Source organism: Pelodiscus sinensis, chromosome 27 (genome assembly GCF_049634645.1).
Source record: "Pelodiscus sinensis isolate JC-2024 chromosome 27, ASM4963464v1, whole genome shotgun sequence".
NCBI classification, from domain to species: domain Eukaryota; kingdom Metazoa; phylum Chordata; order Testudines; family Trionychidae; genus Pelodiscus; species Pelodiscus sinensis.
In genome coordinates, this window is record NC_134737.1 from 509303 (window position 1) to 530219 (window position 20917).

The following is a 20917-nucleotide window of genomic DNA, read 5'->3' on the forward strand; positions in this document are numbered from 1 at the left end:
ATCTTTGCATTCATGCCCGTCAGTGTGAAAGAAGCTATTCGCATATATATTTGCATGTACATGCACCCACACCGAAGTTGCGGCTCTCAGCATGTGCTGTGAGTATCACTGTGGCCCCCGGGGCTTCCAAAGTTGAGTAGCCGTCTTACAATTATGTTTTTACTAGAAGACTTACCCAGCACCTTCAGGGCACACGGCTGGCAGTGTGGGGGATGCAGGAGTCAGGAAGGACCTTGGGGGGGCTTAGGGCAGGAGGCCAAGGACATGGGAGGGTGCAAGAGTCAGGCTGGAATGTTGAAGAGAGAGCCAGGGCAGAGAAGATGCAGTAGTCAGAGCAGGGGTTTGGGAGAAAGAGGAACTCAGGGGAAGGAGAGTTCAGAGGAGGGGATGGCAATTGCCTTTGGTGTCACCCATCCGGTTGGCTTCTCCCTAGGGATGGCCAGGGCAGCAGAGACTGCACATTCCACCCTCTGGCTTCTCCCTCTCCCCACTCCCACTCCAGGTGTAAAAGGACTCTCCCTCATCACCCCCCCCCCCCCACACACACACACACACTTTGGTGCTGTAGCCAAGGATAGGAGGGTATTTGGACCAGAGGGGCCACTTACCCAGTCAGGTAGCCAACAAGATGGCAAGCCCCAGTCCCAGCCAGCCATTCTCTTGGTGGTGCGACTACCTCTAGTGGTTACTCTGCAATATAGCTGTCCCTCACAATCACTGTCCCCAATGGTCACTCTGCAATATAGTGTTGCTCCTCTCTGCCCCTTCCCTCTCTTTCCATGTTGTAATGGACAGCAGGAGTACAGATCAGCACCCAGAGATGAAGGGATTAAACTCAGATAGCTAGAAAAGCTGTTGGCCAGGAGAACCAGTCAAGATAAAGGGATGAAATTTGAATTGGCCATATAGATTCCTTGCCTGCTTTCTTTGTATGAGAGAGAAAAAACAAGGAGTTGAGAGACATAGAATGATTTAAACTCAGACAGGACTACCATGTCTCCAAGGAATTTGGGGCATGGGAGTGGACTGAACAAAGTGAAAATTGGAAGTAAGGAAGTGGAAAAGTCAATCTAGTCACATTCAGGGTAATTTTTCTTTAGTTTGTGGTTTGGTTTGAACTGCTCTATGTGAATTTACGCCTCCTCTCCCCATTTACCATCTAGCACTGTGCCCAGAGACTTTTCTCAGTATTTTAATTTGTTTTCCTTAGGTGCTCTGTAACATCTAGCAGCCAAGTATGCTTTAATCAAGTTTATCTTTTGTTTTGTAATTTTAAAAAAAATCACTTTAAGGTGATTTGATTCTTGTGTACTGGAGAGTGTCTGTCTATATGGTTATGCATGCCTCAGACTGACAGGTCAACTACTAGGGACTGCAGCTTGTTTTCCTCTTTTCAAGCTCTTTTGAGGCAAAAGAGCTTGGGGTACTCCTGGGAGTGGGTTCAATTGTTCATCCCTGGTTTTTAGGATCAAAATCACTTTATGGTGGCAACGATCCCCCAAAATGTGTATATTGTGATTCTGGAGGAGAAGGTTTTAGTACCAGTGCCTGCAGAGGCAAAGGTTTTGTTTTTTTTTTTCTTTTGAGTTCTTTGCGGGGCCCCCATCTTCTGCACTCAGAGTGCCAGAGTGGGGAAAAGCCCTGACACATTATGGAAAACACTCCCATTCCAGGCACTTCCCATTTCCTGGCACAACCAAACCCTGACCTTGCTTTAAGTTAGGAAAAGAGGAAGTTGCATACCAAATTGGGTGATCCTAGCTCTTACCATTAAGGAGGAATTCTTGAACAGACTCAGATGGACGGACAGACAGATATATAGATAGATCATCAAGATTTGGGCCCTCATTTCCAGTAGCTGTCCATGTGACAATGGCAGTGAATAATGGGACACCATGGGAACTTGTTTTAGTTTTATGAATAATCCATGTATTCAGTTTTACTTTGTATTGCTACCCACTAGGTACAAAGAGATTAATTTCTCCCTGGCACAGAGAAGTGAGACATAAGTAGATGTCATCCTTGAGGGATGACAGGAGACTCAATGACTGAAAATTAACTTTTATCTGACTGGGAGACAAGTTAGGTTGCATCTATAAGGGTACAAATACAACAGTTTAAGTTTTGTCGCTGCCTGGAGAGAAAGGCAGGGCCTGGGAGAGAGAGACTAAGATAGATTCAAGAACGCCATGAAATTGTGCAGCTTTTTTCTGCTAATATAGACTATTTTCCATGCTGACCTAAGGACTCTCAAATGCTGTATTTAAACTGACTAATACTGGCTTGTTCTTAAACGGCTATCCTCTGTCACTGCAAATACTGGTTACGTTACTCCCTGAAGCAGTTAGCATTTCTAAAAGGAGCCTGAACTTGTTCAGATTTGCTGCAGAGCCACAGAGAAAAATCAAAAGTACTGGAGCCTAAAAGTCTAGTTTAGGAGCTATAGAACTATAGATCACATCCTTTTAAAAATACTTTGCTTGGCAAAAATAGGGATATTCCAAATATAAAGGCAGGGGCTGTAAAGATTCAGGGGGTTGCATCCTCACTTTCAACAGACCTACAAGGTTTGGGGGAGCAAGGAGCCCGGGTCTGATACAATCCATTGTTGTCACCAATGAAAACAGATAAAAGCAAGCATCTCACTAGTCCTAACTTTCTAAGATTCACAGGAATTCCTATTGGAATACCCAAGGCCTGGAGCCATCTGACTTGCTCATACCCATTACTTTCACCAGGAAGGACCCCAGGCAGGGCCGTCTGACCAACTAAGCAGACTCTTTCGTGCTGCTGCAATAGACCCCATTATTATCTTTCTTTTGCAATCTGCATCCAGTTTTGTTCCTAGTTCCACTCTGCTCTTGTCCTGTGCCCGACCTGACCCCTATCTTGCTCCTACCCAAGTTCCTCAGTTCCTGCCTTGTTCCTGCTCTGTGCCTGATTCTTGCCTCATTCCTGCCACTATGTCTTGTTCAGACCATCATCCCTATCAATCCTGTCTCTGACCCCTAGATTGATTTTTGGCTTCAGACTCTGACCGGACCCCCAACTACCCATCTCAGTCCCTTCCATTAGTCCAGACCATCTACATCCCAGTTCCTAGCAGCGGCACTGAACCTCCTGTAGATGAATGACAAATGTGTTTTGTATTTAAGAATCTCAGCATTCATATCAACTCAATTCAGCTGTTGAAATTCAGAGTTGTTTTGAAATAGTTTACAATTAGTCACTTACCTCAATATTATTATTAAGTGTCACATATAGATGTCTGGTTTCTTCTCTTTCATGTTCATCTGCCAATGTAAAAATACATTGAACAAAATTTTACTTTTAAAATTGTGTACTAGGGATATTAAATATCAGTTAATAGTCAATTAACTCCAAGAATTTGTATTGGTTACCAATCAGAGGCAGCAGCACAGGGTACCAGGTGGGAGTTGGTCCGCTAGTGGAGCCAGTTTAAAAACCGTCTCCCCTCACAGACTGGCCGCCTGTTGCCCCATGCCGCTGCCTCTGATACAGAGGGGTAAGCAGCAGCCCCTGTCTCGGGGGGGGGGGGGGAGGTGGGCTGAGCTCCCGGACACAGCACGAGCTGGAACTGAGCCAGGCTACCTACCTGCCTGGCTCCTAATACACTTTAAATGCAGAGCCGCAGCACAGGTAGGTCCCAGATCTGGTGCAAACCAGGACTGAGCTGGGCTGCTGGCCAGCCTGCTTTAAAAAAAAAAAAAAAAAAAAAAAAAAGTAGAGGGGGGTAGGTGGAAAACGCATGTAGTCTATAACATTAACGGATAAGCTTTGCATTACTACATCCCTAATGTATACCATAAGCAATAAAAATATACAACATGGGCAACAAGAGTTACCTAAGCATTTCATCACACAGTACATTTATATAGATATGCGGATATAGCTTTTTCTTGTCATTTTACCAAAATGTCTGCAAAAATATTGTTGGAAAATTATTATGCAAGGCAGAAAAAAATATATATATTCTCTATTTAAATATCATTCCAGATCAAGTTACATCTTTTCATTCTGAATCCCACTTCTTCCAGACAGAAAAGCAGGCTAGATGTAAATCTAGGATCAAATTGTATAACCGTATTATTTTTATTATTATAACAAATTCTGATACATCAATAAGCAGCAACAGCGGGACTAAAGATGAGTCGATAGTTCCATTGTTTCATTGAGATCACTTGAAGAATAAGGAGGTCAAGTGATATGGTCCCAGAATTACACATGCTAGGGCCACATACAACTGCATGTTTCTGAATCACTCAAATTTTTTAAACGTATATAAAAGATTCATTAGCTGGCCAATTTCCAATAGCCATTATGGCAAAAATGGGTCTTGAGCAATTTGAGGGGGCACTGATTTTAAAGATAAATTCTGTAAAGGTGTTCCACATGTAAGAGAGCACAGAGAAAGTGTGATATCACGTGGAAAAAGCAGCCAAATGGACTATCAAGGCAAACATCATAGATAGAGACAAAGGAATATGGAGCTGATGAATGACAAAAACAAATAACTAAGATGAAGCTATGAAAGGCCTCCAAGATGAAAACAAAACATTTGAATTTGATACAGTGGAAATCAGGATCAGAAGAGAGATCCAAAGGGATCTGTGAAATAGTGCAACAGGAAAAGAAAATTATATTGGCAGCTTCGTTTTGTATGGACTAAAGAGGGATGATGTCAATGCCTTTGAAAAAGGTTTCAAAGCCAGGAAACAACTGTTACAAATCTTCTACATCTTGCACTTAAGACTTTCACCCCTGAAGCTGACAATGTCGTTGCTCCTCAGACCACAATTCTCACGAAAGGTAATGGTCAACAATGTGGCTACTCACAATATTAAATTTAAATGTGTACGTTTGTGCAGGGTTGAGGCCAAAGAAACTGAGCAACTCACTGGTAGCACAGGTCCAGCACCACTGTGGGTTCTGAAGATTAATCCAGATCAAATTCAAGATTAAAGTCTCAAATCAGGAAAGAAAATTATGCATGTGCTTAAGTAAAGTACTTAAATTATATTTAATGAGACTATTACATTTACACATCTGCTTAAATATCTTCCCAAATCAGGGCCTAAATGGGTATCCAATGTAAGACAGAGAACACCTGGATGATGTGCTTATTTGGTTCCACACTGCTTAGGAAGAGAGCTGCTCCAGTCAATGAAATTAAGACCACAAAACTAATAGCTATTAGGTTTATTGCTTATTTTCTATAGAAAACTTTATCTTAACGAGATGAGCCATGCACAAGTTACTCAAACTAGACTAGAATCCATGCCAGCAGAAAAAGTTTATTCTACCATGGAACACTGTGCATTTACAAATGTAAAACAATATCTAAATAATATTTACATTTGTTGGACTTCTCCGTATATCGAGCACAGGTTTCCTTGAGCAGGTTACACAAATGTCTTGTTGCAGTATTTCTGAAAGAAGAAAAAGCTTTTTTAATATAATATTACAGGAGTTCACAGTATTTTAAAGATATAAAAGTGACAAGTATTTGCCTTAAGAAACTTTGCAGTCACATGTCTTTCCTGAAGAGCAGTTATTTAAAATTATAACTAAAAAATGAGAGTTGTTCACTATGAAAACTAATTTTTCTAAAACATTTTATTCATATTACTCACTCTTGTAGAAGATCTTTATTTTCACATATCTCATCTTCCAATTTCAAACTTAGTTTTTCATTTTCAAACTAGTTTTATAAGAGATGCAAATAAAAAATGTTATTCAAAATACAATTATCTATCTCCATTTCATTTCAAATCTCACCTAGTAATATATTTTTTCTGCACAGTTAACTATGCCTCCTATTGCCTCTCTCTGTACTATTATTTCACTGTGGGTATGTCTAGTCTACACACTTCTTTCAAAAGAAGCTTTTTCGAAAAATTTTTGAAAAAGCTTCTTTCGAAAGAGAGAGTCTAGACAGCCACAACTTTTTCAAAAAAGTGATCCTCTTTTTCAAAAGAGAGCACGCAGGCAATCCGGATGCTCTCTTTCGAAAAAGCCCTGTTTGCGGTCAAGAATGCCTTTTTTCAAAAGAGCTCTTTTGTAAAAGGGCTTTCTTCCTTGTAAAATGAGGTTTACTGCTGTCAAAAAAACCACCGCATTCTTTCGATTTAATTTCGAAAGAACGCGGTGGCAGTCTAGACGCAGGTGAAGTTGTTTAGAAAAAAACCGTGTAGTCTAGACATAGCCGGTCACTGCAATATTTAACTTTGAACCATGTTTTGTGATATAGTTTGTATGAAGGGGGAATAAAAGTATCAAGTTTCACTGTACTCTTTTTATGTTACAGAAAAGATTCATTTTCATGTTTTAATTACATTCTTTTTTTTCTTTGTATAGATTAAATCACTTTTTTCTTTCAAGACAAAATATTCATTACTGAGGGTACATTTTTACATTTTAAATTAAATAATGAAGTTTTAATTGTAAAAAGGAAACTGTCCAATTTTTTCCCCAAAATAATTGCTTAAAATAATTTGAGTTGTAATCATTATTGAATATTATCAGAATCAGAATTATATTTGTATTTTCTCAGAATGTTTTTATTCTTAAACATATATTTTAATGTATCATAGAGAAAACTTGCCTGTAACTCCTGAATGGCTTTACGTTGTGCTTCAATAATCTTTTTATTTTCTTGCAATTTTCTCTCCTTCTGCTTCAGTTCAGATTCTATAGTTGCTTTCCACCTCTTGATCTTTTCAGCCTCTTTGTAGAGTTTTGAATAAAGCTCATGCATTGTCTCTACATTCTATTGAAATAGGTTTCACAAATTAATTTGAAATACTGTTTAATTAAAAATATTCTACAGGTTGAACCTCTGTAGTCCAGAATCCTTGGGACCCAACTGGTGCCAAACCAGAGAATTTTCTGAACCACAGGAGGTCAATATTGTCTAGCAGCATTACCAACATTTCCTCTGCTTACTGGGCTCTTGAAAGACATTTAGGAGTAAATCAGAGCTAAATAACAGCACAGAACATTGAGAGCCAGAACTGGTAGTTGTGAACAAAATTTACGGGACTGCAGGAAACTTGACCCACTCATGTGAAGTGGATATCCAGCTAGCTAAAATCATGCCAGACCACGGATGTTGCCAGACTACAGAAGTTCAACTTATACACACATCTGCTTCTTAGAAATATCGTAAGAATTGTTGAAAAGTAAGAGAGGAATAGCCGTTTTAGTCTGATCTTAGTAAAACAAAAGGAAAAAAATATATAGCACTTTAAAGACTAACAAGATAGTTTATTAGGTGATGAGCTTTGGTGGGGCAGACCTACTTCTTCAGATCATATTCGAAAGTGAATTGGCATGACCATATATAACAAAGGAATACAATGAAGAAAGTAAACAGATTATATACTAACAAATCAGCTGCTAGAACAGAAGGTAGGGGTGAAGGACAAGGAAGGAGGAAATAGCTTATTGTAAGTCATTAAATGGCTAATCTGGAGTTACTACAAATATCAAAAGGTGGGGAGGCTGTCTTTGTAATGTGTAAGGTAATTAGCATCTTTATTAAGGCCCATTCACAACCTGTCTAATTTAAGCATAAATACAAGTTCTGGAGTCTGCCTCTGTAATGTAGCATTAAAGTCTCTTTGAAGAAAGAGGCATGTTTTCAGGTCTTTAAGGGAAATGGCCAGTTAGATTAAAATGTTGACTCAACAGGTTTGTGTGTGTGGAGATGTCTGATTTGTGTGCATTAATTTTTTGGCAAAGTGACTGAGCAGTTTGTCCAGTATACATTGCAGAGGGACATTGCAGCACATGATGGCATATATCACATTGCTGGACATACAGGAATATGAGTCCTTGATCGTATAACTGACATGCTTAGGTCCAGTGATGGTGTCTCTAGAGTAAATATGTGGTTGTTATTAAGAATCTTCATGAGGTTAGGTGGTTGTCTATAGGAGAGTATAGGTCTGTCCCCCAGAGCCTCTAGGAGTGTAGTATCCTGTTCCAGTATAGATTGTAAGTTATTGATAATGCATTGGAGGGGTTTAAGTTGGGGGCTATAGTTGATGACAAGTGGTGTTCTATTGTTGGTTTTCTTGGGCCTATCTAGAATTAGATGGCTTCTGGGTATTCGTCTGGCCCTTTCAATTTGTTTCTCTATTTACCCCGGTGGGTAACTGAGTTTTACAAATGCTTGGTAGATATCTTGAAGTTTTTGGTCTCTGTCAGTGGGATTGGAGCAGATGCAGTTGTATCTAAGGGATTGACTATAGATGATGGGTCATATGGTGCGTTTTGGATGGAAGCTAGAGGCATGTAGGTAAGTGTAGTAGTCAGTGGGCTTCCTGTAGAGAGTGGTATTGATTTTGCCATCAGTGATTTGTACTGCGGTGTCCAGGAAATTGATCATTCATGTCGAATGGTCCAGGCTGAGAATGATGGTGGGGTGTAGGTTGTTAAAATCCCAGTGGAATGTGGCCAGTGTTTCTTGACCATGGGTCCAAATAATAAAGATGTCATTGATGTAGTGTAAGTAAAGGAGGGGTAATAGAATCACTGACATCTGTAACAAATTGCAGAGCAAGCTGCTGAATCTTTAGGGGCTGAAATTTAAACTGGAATTTTGCAGCACCGTTGATGCATTATTCTGAATGCTTATAGCAGCCACTAAGAACACGGTGTACCAACTGTTTCACAGAATAAGAAACAGAAAAAGGGCATAATTAGAAATCAATAACAATAACGGAAAATTGTTCTTAGATCCTCCAACATAGATGAAGGCAAATCCTGGCAGTCATGGATGATTACACTGGGTGAAAATACTCATGGAAACTGCGTAATCATGGGAGATTCAACTTTCCAGATATAGACTGGAGAACAAGTTCTAGTAATAATAATAAAGCTCAGATTTTCCTAGATGTGATAGCTGATGAATTCCTTCATCAAGTAGTTGCTGAACCAACAAGGGGGGATACTACTTTAGATTTGGTTTTTGTGAGTAGCAAGGACCTCATAGATTAAATGGTTGTAGGGGACAACCTTGGCTCGAGTGATCATGAGCTAATTCAGTTCAAATTAAATGGAAGGATAAACAAAAATAAATCTAAGACTAGGGTTTTTGATTTCAAAAGGGCTAACTTTAATAAATTAAGGAAATTAGTTAGGGAAGTTGATTGGACTAAAGAAATTATGGATCTTGAGGTGGAAGAGGTCTGGAATTATTTTAAGTTAAAGTTGCAGTAGCTGTCAGAAGCCTGTATCCCAAGAAAAGGGAAAAAATGTATAGGTAGGTGTGTTAGACCAAGCTGGATGAGCAAGAATGTCAGGGAGGTGATTAAGAAAAAGCAGAAAGCATATAAGGAGTGGAAAATGGGAGGGATCAGTAAAGAAAGCTACCTTATTGAGGTTAGAGCATGTAGGGACACAGTGAGAAAGGCTAAAAGTCAGGTAGATTTGGACCTTGCAAAGGGAATTAAAACCAATAGTAAAAGGTTTTATAGACATATAAACAGGAAAAAAACAAAAGAAGAAGTAGGACCGCTAATTACTAAGGATGGAGTGGAGGTTAAGGATAATCTAGGAATGGCCCAATATCTAAACAAATACTTTGCTTCAGTCTTTAATGAGGCTAATGAAGAGCTTAGGGATAATGGTAACATAACAAAAGGGACTAAGGATATGGACGTAGATATTACCATATCTGAGGTAAAAGCCAAACTTGAACAGCTTAATGGGAGTAAATCAGGGGGCCCAGATAATCTTCATCCAAGAATATTAAAGGAACTGGCACATGAAATTGCAAGTCCATTAGCAAAAAATTTTAATAAATCTCTAAACTCAGGGGTTGTACCATTTGACTGGAGAATTGCTAATATAGTTCCTATTTTTAAGAAAGGGAAAAAAAGCAACCCGGGTAACTATAGGCCTGTTAGTTTGACATCTGTAGTATGTAAGATCTTGGAAAAAATTTTGAAGGAGAAAGTAGTTAGAGACATTGAGGCTAATGGCAATTGGGACAAATTACAACATGGTTTTACAAAAGGTAGACCGTGCCAAACCAACCTGATCTCCTTCTTTGAGAAAGTAACAGATTTTTTAGAGAAAGGAAATGCAGTAGATCTAATCTACCGTGACTTTAGTAAGGCATTTGATACAGTACCACATGGGGAATTATTGGTTAAATTGGAAAAGATAGGGATTAATATGAAAGTTGAGAGGTGGATAAGCAACTGGTTAAAGGGGAGACTACAGCGGGTCATATTGAAAGGTGAACTGTCAGGTTGGAGGAAGGTTACTAGTGGAGTTCCTCAGGGATCAGTTTTGGGGCCAATATTATTTAATCTTTTTATCGCTGACCTTGGCACCAAAAGTGGAAGTGTCCTGATAAAATTTGCGGATGACACAAAGTTGGGAGCTATTGCCAATTCAGAAAAGGATCGGGATATCATACAGGAAGATCTGGATGATCTTGTAAATTGGAGTAATAGCAATAGGATGAAATTTAATAGTGAGAAGTGTAAGGTTATGCATTTAGGGATTAACAACAAGAATTTTAGTTATAAGCTGGGGACACATCAGTTGGAAGTAACGGAGGAGGAGAAGGACCTCGGAGTCCTGGTTGATTATAGGATGACTATGAGTCGCCATTGTGACATGGTCGTGAAAAAGGCTAATACGGTCTTGGGATGTATTAGGCGAGGTATTTCCAGTAGGGATAAGGAGGTGTTAGTGCCATTATACAAGGCATTGGTGAGACCCCATTTGGAATACTGTGTGCAGTTCTGGTCTCCCATGTTTAAGAAGGATGAATTCAAACCGGAACAGGTACAAAGAATGGCCGCTAGGACGATCCGAGGAATGGAAAACCTGTCTTATGAAAGGAGAGTCAGGGAGCTTGGCTTGTTTACCTTAACCAAAAGAAGGCTGAGGGGGGACATGCTTGCACTCTTTAAATATATTAGAGGGATAAATACCAGGGAGGGAGAGGAATTATTTAAGCTTAATACCAATGTGGACACAAGAACAAATGGATATAAGCTGGCTAGTAGGAAGTTTAGACTTGAGATTAGATGAAGGTTTCTAACCGTTAGAGGAGTGAGGTTCTGGAACAGCCTTCCAAGGGAAGTAGTGGGGGCAAAAGATCTATCTGGTTTCAAGATTAAACTAGATGGGTTTATGAAGGGGATGGTTTGATGAGATAACATGATCTTGGTAACTAATTGACCATTCATTATCAGTGGGAAATAGGTCAATGGAGGGATAATAGGAATTACTAGAGAGAACTTTCTGGGTATCTGGCTGGTGAGTCTTGCCCACATGCTCAGGGTTTAGCTGATCGCCATATTTGGGGTCGGGAAGGAATTTTCCTCCAGGATAGATTGGCAGAGGCCCTGGAGGTTTTTCGCCTTCCTCTGTAGCATGGGGTACAGATCACAGCTGGAGGATTCTCTGCATCTTGGGGTCTTCAAAGTATTTGAAGGCTTCAATATCTGAGATATAGGTGAGAGTATTATTTTAGGAAGGGTGGGTGAGATTCTGTGGCCTGCACTGTGCAGGGGGTCAGACTAGATGATCATAATGGTCCCTTCTGACCTTAAAGTCTATGAGTCTATAAAACCTAACTCCGCTGAGGTAAATGGGAGTTTTGCTACTAATTCCATTAGGCCTAAGATTTCATACCAACTTCCAATGCCCAAAAGTTGAGAAGTAAGGTGTAAAATCAATAGGACTCCAGAGAGCATATCCAAGAATTCCTACATTTTTTCTGCAGTAAAGGGACTTTGTGTGCTGTTAATTCTATCAGTCAATTACGATATCCAAGAACTACAGAGCACCACACAAAAAATGGTAGAGATCAATAGTCTCAAGCAGCTCAGAGGAAAGGAAAATCAGTTCAGACACACAAGGTCATATTTTTTTCCATTCTTTAAAAAACAAAACGAACAAACATGACTTTAAGGGTCACCAAATTTTATCCTCATTCTATGGCTTCACCAGGAATTACTACAGCATGATCGTGCTTTATTAGCTGCTAAAGAAATTCAGTCCAAGCGGAAATGGAAACAACAAGACTCACAAGAGGAAACCTACAACAAATGGTCTGGAAACCTGTTGGATTTCAAAGACTGCAGCTGTCAACATTCTTGACCCAAGTCGTATACTGTACTGAAATTCCTGTAAACTTTGCTAAGTGTCGCATCAGATGCACCGTAACAGGAGCAAAACAGCACTGATGAAAATGGGTTGAAAGTATAATTCTGTAATTTAGTATTTCAGCAGTTCATGCTAATAAATTATTTCAAGTTTCCATACAGTGTATTATGTATAAGTGAAAGGTTGGCCAATGGTTAGGGTACTTGTCTAAGACTTTGGAGACCAGAATTTGATTCCCTGCTCTGCCACAGACCTTCTCTGTCAGATCGAGTGTGTCAGTGCCTCTATTTCCCCATATCTAAAACAGTATTTTGGTACCTCACAGGAACAATGGGAGAATAAATACATTAAAAATTGTGAGATGCTGAGATACAAGATTCATAGTGTGAACCCGTAACTGACCTCTTCTTCTACCCTAGGCAAAAAATTTATTTTCTGTGAAACAGGATCTGAAAAATAAAGATATTTTGATAAATATTTTTCTAAATAAAGCTGCATAATATACTACCATAGTTTAAGACTAAGCAAAATGTTACAATATTTAGAAGTACCTTGTTAGTACATAAGAAAAAGTACATATAATTAAAAACAAATGTAAAGAGACTAGTGTACAGTGATAACATACTTTCTTTGGCGTTACCTGAATCAGCAACCTCGCCATGGTTTGGTATACTTGTCATTGGTGAACTAAAATATTCTTCTGTGCACTTGTTAAAAACCTGGAAATTTTTTTAAAAATAGTCTGTTAAGGTATATCTAAAGACAGGGGAGTGCCAATCCCAAAACAATACTATAACTGAGGCTCTGTTCAAATATTATTTTCCATTCCCCATAACATTCTCAGAAAAATTAAATTTCACAATTTCAATCTTACTTTAGAAATGAAAAATTCATTTTTAGAAAATATCATGAAATATATGAGTATACCTGATCTCTCATGCTTTTAAAAATTGAGCATATTTGGAACTGATCAGTACTTGAATAAGAGATGCCAATAGGAAAAAAATATGTTGAATCTATGTGTATGTATGCAACAGACAATTAAGAGTTTGTAGGCCTCAACTAGTACTTAGTCCCTAACAAAATATGAAATAGTTCATAATCCAATTGCTTTCATTGGGACTATTCATCAAGTAAGGTACTATTCAGGGGGATTAAGAATATCTGATTATGGCCTTGAAATTCCTGGATAATTATCTGTATTCTAAGTTATCTACAATAGATTTTGCAATTTTTATTTCTCATTGGCTGAATAAATGTGAAATATGTACTATAAATCCAAAAACATACTTTTTTTCTGTTCTTGTTCTCACATAATTGTAGGTTTCTATAAAAAAAATTCATCCCCCCCCAATGCTGTTTTTTATTCTTGTTCTTAGGCCAAAGATTACCATTTTTGGTAATTTTGGTAACATCATTTTTAGTAGTTTTTGGAGCTATAGTTAGGTTTGGAAGAATTAAATTTTCAGTAAAAGGCTACTTCTACACTGTGGTACAATTTCTGGATATTGGAAGTACCCCAAATTAGCTATTCTGCATCTTTTCAGCACGTTCGTTACCTCAAAATATAATGGGCTCGCTAATCTGACATTCAACGAGGGTTAAGTGACGTTTTAGAAAAGCACTTTATTTTGAAATTACCTCAAAAACTACGCAAATTTTGCATAGCGCTAATTGCATAGCTTATTTCAAGGTAATGGTGCACACATGTAGAAGCACCCTTACCGTCAATTTCACAATAGACACATATGCTAACTAAAGTATTTCTACAAGTAATAATCAACGTTTACAAACAGGAAAGCAAGACAAATGCTGTTTATTTGTTTGATTTAAAGATATTTACTTGATGTAGTTCGACATGGACACTGATCATTAATGTTTTAATGGCTATCAATCTAACTTTTTGAATTTCAGGATATACTATGACTAAATATTCACTGTCTGGTCCCTCAGTTTCCCAAAACAGTAAACATTTAAATTGATTTTAAAAAGCCTTAATTTTCCACACCTGTGAAAATTTAAATTATTAAAAAATAAAAAAATGCTTAAAACTAATCAATATTATCCATCAAAATGGGTATTTCTTTCTTTTTATAAATGTTGTCAAACTTAACTACAAGCTCCCTGCAGCTTTTAGGGTGCACCAGGTGTAACATCCCCAGCACACACGCACGGACTGTGACACTGATTCTCAACATCTTTCCTGCTACGAGCGCTGCACCAGCCAGTGCTCCCGTCAGCCGAGCCGGGAGAGCCAGGCGCCCACAGCCAGCTGCCCAGAACAGCGTTTTTCTCCCATCCGGACGGGACGTTCGAGGGCACGCCGCCCCAGCTCGCCGCTGCGATTGTTCCCAGTAGGTTAATAGTGGTGGGAGCAAGCAGAGCACTTGCCCAGGGCCCCCGGGTTACTCCGGCCGGCTCAGCCCAGAGCGCAGCGCCGAACTCCCCTGGGCCGGCTGCCTAGACCGTCCTCGCGCTGCAAGGGCCGCGCACCGAGCGGCGGGAGCCGGGCTGGTTGTGGCGCCGAGCGCTCGAGGCAGCTGCCGGGCTGCGCTTATTCTCCCGACGGGGGGGGCTGGTGAAAATGCCCCCGGAGCTGCGGCCGCGGCAGGAAGGGGACGCGGAAAGGCCTCGCGTTTGGCTCCGAGCCGCCGCCCCGCAGGTACCTGACAGGGTCCCGCCTCCCGGGCGCTCGCCTGCGGTTTGACGGCGGACACTTGGCTGCTGCTCAGCCGCGGCGGCACGAACAGCTTGAAGGGCTTTTCCTTCTCCATGTCCCCAGCAGCGTCGGGCCGGGGGGGCTCGACGGCGCCTTCGCCGCCGCTGCTCCTGAGCGCGAGCCGCAAAGAGCGGGAAGCGCGAGGGCCTTCAGCCCGGCGGGCCGTGCGCACAGGGGGCTCGTGCCTAACTGCCGGGGAGCAGCTGTCCAACGCCTGGGGACAGGGCCGGGTGCAGCGGGAGCCCCGCGGGGAGCGCAGCCGCGCCTGCGTGTTGTGCCGGCTGAGGGCGGCTCAGGTGGCCACGTGGGGCAGGGGAGACAGGGAGCCCCTCTTCCCAGCTGCGCCCCCCATCATAGAGCACGAGGACTGGAAGGGACCGCGAGAGTCGTGGCGTCCAGCCCCTGCCCGCATGGCAGGACCCAGCGCGGTTGAGCCCATCCCTGGCAGGTGCCTGTCCCACCTGCTCTGCAATATCCCCACAGATGCGGATCCACAGCCTCCCTGGGCAATTGAGTCCTGCGTTTGACCACCCTGCAGGCAGGAAGTTTTTCCTAATGTCCAACCTAAACCTCCCTGGCTGCAGTTTAAGCCCATTGCTTCTCGTTCTATCCTCTGAGGCCAAGGAGAATAATTTTTCTCCCTCCTCTTTGTGACACACTTTTAGATACCGGAAAGGTATTAGGAAACGCTGCTCCCCAAGGCCGGGGCAAGAGGCGCTGCCCTGGGAAGGGGTCTCCCCAGCAGGCAGTGCTGGGAGAGGGCAGCATCCTTGCCTTACAGCAAAAGCGGCGAGGAGTCCTGTGGCACCTTATAGACTAACTGAAGTGTATATAAGTCTATAAGGTGCCACAGAACTCCTCGCCGCTTTTGCAGATTCAGACTAACACGGCTACCCCTCTGATACTTGCCTTACAGCAGTTCTCATTCCCCTCTCCTGTTCATTTGTGCACACTCCACCTGGGCAGGTCAGCCTCTTCCTGTCTATATCCGTTTACAGCACCAGGGAGCAGAGGTTGACTGAGGGCAGCGCCTGCTACTTGGGACCTGTTTCCTTTCCTGCATCCACTCACACATCCAGGCAGAGTTCCAGTGGGCAGCGTCCGCTGGCTTCTTTCATATGCCTTTGAGGGGCAGTGGGCACTGTCGGGGGTCTCTGCTTGGTGGCCCCATCCCTCATTTAGCCCTTTGACCTCCACACCCATCCCTGTTTTTTCTTTAGTTATCCCCTGGATTTATTTGAGGTTTAGGACTCTATGGGTCCTCCCCAGAGGCTGGGGGAGGATCCTTTAGCCTGCCTACCGCCTGGACCCTGATAGAAGCAGCTACGCAGTGTGAAAAGGTACTTTAGATAGCCTCCAGCCCTCACACTTCTCCCTGGAAGCGTAAGGGTCCCCCATGCACTTCAGCTGGTATTGGTCATTCTGGCCCACTGCTTTTGGCAATCCCATGGTTAGCCCCTGTCCACAGGCAGCGTTTTCGTCAGTTCTCTCAGCTGCTGGCTTTGCAGGGGTGATATGGAGAGCACAATCACTGATCAGTAGTGGACTACTTGTGCTAACGGTATATGGATTCTCAACCTGATAAAAATCTAGCATGTATGCATCCCAATTTAGTTTTATCTGAACAGCAAATGTGGGAGGTGGAATACCTTTGAAAAATAATAAACATGGAAATCCCCAGCTATGCTTTTTACAAGACCTGGTTTTCAGGATAGAAGTGCACTTTTAAGTTATGTTTAAAAATAGATATTTTGTACATTTTTACTATATTTCTTTTTAGAGGAGGAGAGGGAGAGAAGAAATGGGAACTGGGGTAGGAGAAGATTAAATTAGGAGGAACAGTTTCCTTCACTTGTTTTCCCTTGTCTCCATTTGCTTTTTTTGTCCTAATAGTCTTTACTGCCTCTGAACTGTTTGTATCTTATTGTCTGAGTTTGTCAGGAGATCAAGGCTACAGAAATCCATCACCTGAGGGAGTTGATTAAGTGGGTGTGAAAACAACAAGTGGTCCTGTAGAACTTAGAGAGTAACAAAAATATATATTTAAAATATATATGTATAGTATCATGAGCTTTCGTGGGCAAAACCCACTTCCTCAGATGTGTACTCTGTCTTAGGTAGCAGGTTTTGCCCACAAAAGCTCATGACATTATATATTTGTTAGTCTCTAAGTGCTACAGGATCACTTGTTTTTTAAGTGGGTCTAGAATGATGCACTAATTAACCGCTGATCATGCTCCCATCATGGACTCTAGAAACTCTCCCATTAATCCCCACAGTGAGGATGCCATGGTAAGTTGAATTAAGGTACATTGACTCCAGCTGTGCTATTCATGTATCTGGACTTGCATACCTTAGTTCAACATTGTCCCTTAGTCAAAATCTGGCCTCTGTTTCACCTGTTTTCTCCATTTCTTCAAGAGGCACCACAGCCTCAGACTACAACTTTACATATTTTATCATTCTCCACTCTTTTAGTCAGTATAGCTAAAAACAGTCCACAGGCCAGTCATACTTGATGCACAAAACTTACAAGTGTATGTGGCGTAATACAGATTTAGGTAACTCCTACATCCTATAAATGTAAGTCTGAAAATATGGTAAAAATATTAATTGTACATATATATGGCAAAAGGGTGTTTAATTTCTGAAAAAGTGTGATAAAAAATTAGTGGATTAAAATATAAGATACAAATAGTGAACACAGTTAACGTAAAGGTATTATAATTTAAAATGTGATGAAAGCCACAGGGGTGATGGATTCATTCCATCTAGCTCTAATAGATGAAAGTATTCCATGCATGTTTTTTAATTTGCCATATTCAAATATTTTAAAGACCAATAGCTGCTCATTAAAATTGCCACAGTATTATCATAACCTTGAGAACATTAGGAAAGACAATTAGCTGCTCTTTAAGTATCATGAAACTTTATCGAAAAAGACATCCCAAAATTAAGCTAGACAAGTACCTGAAGTAAAGAAAATATTATTAGCTGCAACGGCAAATTCACGTGGGAGAAGATACACATCAGCTGCCTGATCCTTTGACCATTAACATTTGTAAAGTTTAGACAAAACCACAAAAGCCAATGCCATTAAGGAGGTAGGGTGTTTTTTTAATAATAATCCTGAGATAAAGCTAATTGAAATTTCACAATCATTCTAAAGAGGGAAATGTTTTTAGTGACTGTACAATGCTTCAAATACATAAGATTTTTATGGTCTTTTTTCCAAGATGGCCATCATCTCTTTATTTCTCTTTTTAGAAAGTTGGGGGACACTAACTGTATGGGATTCTACCTTCAAACTGTTATAGGCAGTGCCCTGGGTATGGCTGGATGTACATTTCAAATGGGAGCATGTAGTTGTCTAAGAATAAAAACAGACTTCATAATATATGCTGTTCTCCTCTGAAGAGGCGTCAGTGCCTGGCACAGCCTTGGGGTTCACAGTGCCCAGGAGTCTGAAAACGCTTTCTTCACTCACAAGTATGTCCAAGGGGAACCCAGGCTCGCTCAGGCCATTGGGTTCTAGCTCAGGGCATATCTACACAGCAGGGCTAAAACTGAAATAAGCTATGCAACTTGAGCTATGTCAGTTGCATAGCTTAAGTCAAAATAGCTTATTTCAGCTTTTGACGCTGTCTAAGCAGCAGGAAGTCCAAGTTAGAACACTCTTCCTCTGACTTCCCTTACTCCTCATAAAATGAGGATTACAGGAGGCACAGTAAGAAGTCCTCCAGCTCAACATTATTTCTATGTTATGTTGAAATAACTGCTTCCTGTGTAGACATGGACTACATCAGTTATTCCAAAATAACACTTGCTGTATAGACATACCCTCAGAGTGCTCAAGCTGGATAAACAGGATCAGAGTTCTTGAACAGAGTGCTCTGAGCTCCTTCCTACCTTCCCCTGGATCTCTATAGGCTCTCCCACCTGTTGATCAATTCATCCCTTCTTGAGTTGTTTTTCAGCAGCTCTTTAATAGCTTGCTGGCAGAAACAATTTTCTCTATCCTATTCACTCCTCTAGTACCCCAAGCTACTCTACGTTTCTGCTTCCCAGAACTTTTATCTTCCCAGGTGTTGTGAGACTGCCAGTCAGTAGTGACTAACAATGCTTGTGTTAGCCCCTTTGATTGCTGAGCTAGTGTGGGGTACATACTCCCCATGACAACCTCACGTAAATAGTTCCGTTGATTTTGTCCGGAGTCAGAGCAGGAGGATTTCATTCATAGTATTCTTCCTCCAACATAATCTACCATGATGCTATGTCTGATGCAGGAAAAGCATGCTGAATCACACATTAAATAAATTGGACATAAAGCCTTTGCTGAGTGATGGAGTAGACTCTGGAACAGCACATGCCAGCAAAAGAACATTGATCGCAACCACTCCAGAATGTGACCATTGTTGGAGAAAAATCATATTCATATTCATCCCTACTATATTTCTCTTTCATGAAGTTATACAACAAATGAATTCAGGTACCTCTCTGGTTATGGGTGTCTTGAAAAATAATCCTCAAATCCAGGTGAGAATCTTCTACCCCATTATAGTCATGATAAATGTAACTGAGAATTCAAGCGTTAATAGTGAGTTCTTAAGACAGCCATAAAACTTGCAATATAATTGGTAGGTAAAAATACACAGTGTTAAATCCTAGTCCCATTGGAGTCAGTTGGCATTTTGCCATTAACTTCAGTGGGGACAGGATTTCACCTTGTGACCATGTCCAGGGTGGGGGTACGCCCCCCTCTTGGGGCAGACCCCCTTTGGCCACTGCTGCTTCCCCTACGCCCTCACCCAGGTGTAACTCGTGCCCAGTGTCCTGTGTTAGGCGCGTCCTAGGCGCCAGAAGAAAAGTACAGTGTTCTCTGGAGAGGGAGAGGGGGGCCTGGGCCCGCCCTCAGTCACGGGCCCCAGCCTAGGGCCCTAAGGACACGGATCCTCCGTGATCTGGTTCGGCTGACGGGGCGTCTAGCCAAAACGTGTCAGCCCACCAACCACTCCTGGTTCTGCCCTGGGCTACTTCCTCTCCTTCGTCCACCCCTGACCCGGGGTTCTCCTGGCTCACCTCCCCCTGGCCGATGCGGCGTGGGAGCACCCGACACACCACCGGTGCCCTGCACCCGAGGCCCCGAACAGGGTTTGCTCACCGGGGGCTTCAGTGCGGGACAGGGGCGTCCCGTCACACACCCATAATAGGTAAGAAAAAAAGACCTACATTCCTGACATTGAAAGAGTATGTGTCATACTTGTTAGCTTTGAAGAAACTATTTAAGAATAATTCATGTGTAAAAATATGAGAACTAGGATCCTGCAAGAGTTACATTCAGGTTACAAATAATTTATGTTCCCAGCCTTGCCAAGATTTTTAAAGTTTTAATAACATTCTAATTGCAGTGTCCATTTGGACCACTATATCTTTTTTCTGGGCTCTTTTGAACATATACACAAGGTTATATATAATTCTTGCAATGAAGATATTGCACAAATTGAACAGATCCAAGGAAATTAACTTTTTACTCTAAGGCTGTGTCTAGACTACATGCCTCTGTCGGCAGAGGCATGTAGATTAGACAGATCAGCAAAGGCAAATGAAGCCGCGATTTAAATGATCGCGGCTTCATTTACATTTACATGGCTGCCGCGCTGAGCCGACAAACAGCTGATCAGCTGTTTGTCGGCTCGCCGCTAGTCTGGACATTCCCCCTGTCGACATCAGAGCCCTTTGTCGGCAGCCCCGTTATTCCTCGTGGAATGAGGTTTACCGGGGCTGCCGACAAAGGGCTTTGATGTCGACAGGGGGAACGTCCAGACTAGCGGCGAGCCGACAAACAGCTGATCAGCTGTTTGTCGGCTCAGCACGGCAGCCATGTAAATGTAAATGAAGCCACGATCATTTAAATCACGGCTTCATTTACCTTTGCTGAACAAACAAATCTACATGCCTCTGCCGACAGAGGCATGTAGTTTGGACGTACCCTAATAGCATGATAATGTGAGAATTATAGTAAAAGCTCCATTATATGGCGCT

At 41.6% G+C, this 20917-nt stretch overlaps 1 protein-coding gene across 6 annotated transcripts in view; it reads right to left on the minus strand.

The window, feature by feature from the left end:
- Nucleotides 1-15566, minus strand: part of SYCP1 (synaptonemal complex protein 1) — a 108704-nt gene extending 93138 nt beyond the window's left edge. The window contains exons 1-7 of one of the 6 annotated variants that reach the window (XM_075910539.1): nucleotides 14823-15566; nucleotides 12782-12875; nucleotides 12559-12605; nucleotides 6626-6790; nucleotides 5655-5722; nucleotides 5377-5450; nucleotides 3235-3293 (exon numbers count right to left, since the gene is read on the minus strand). In XM_075910539.1, coding sequence (XP_075766654.1) covers nucleotides 3235-3293; nucleotides 5377-5450; nucleotides 5655-5722; nucleotides 6626-6790; nucleotides 12559-12605; nucleotides 12782-12875; nucleotides 14823-14930 — 615 coding nt within the window. In that variant the 5' untranslated portion in view covers nucleotides 14931-15566. The remainder of the gene's footprint in view (nucleotides 1-3234; nucleotides 3294-5376; nucleotides 5451-5654; nucleotides 5723-6625; nucleotides 6791-12558; nucleotides 12606-12781; nucleotides 12876-14822) is intronic. The other 5 variants (XM_075910536.1, XM_075910538.1, XM_075910537.1 and 2 more) reach the window with 5 other exon arrangements.
- Between the last annotated feature and the right edge of the window lie 5351 nt (nucleotides 15567-20917).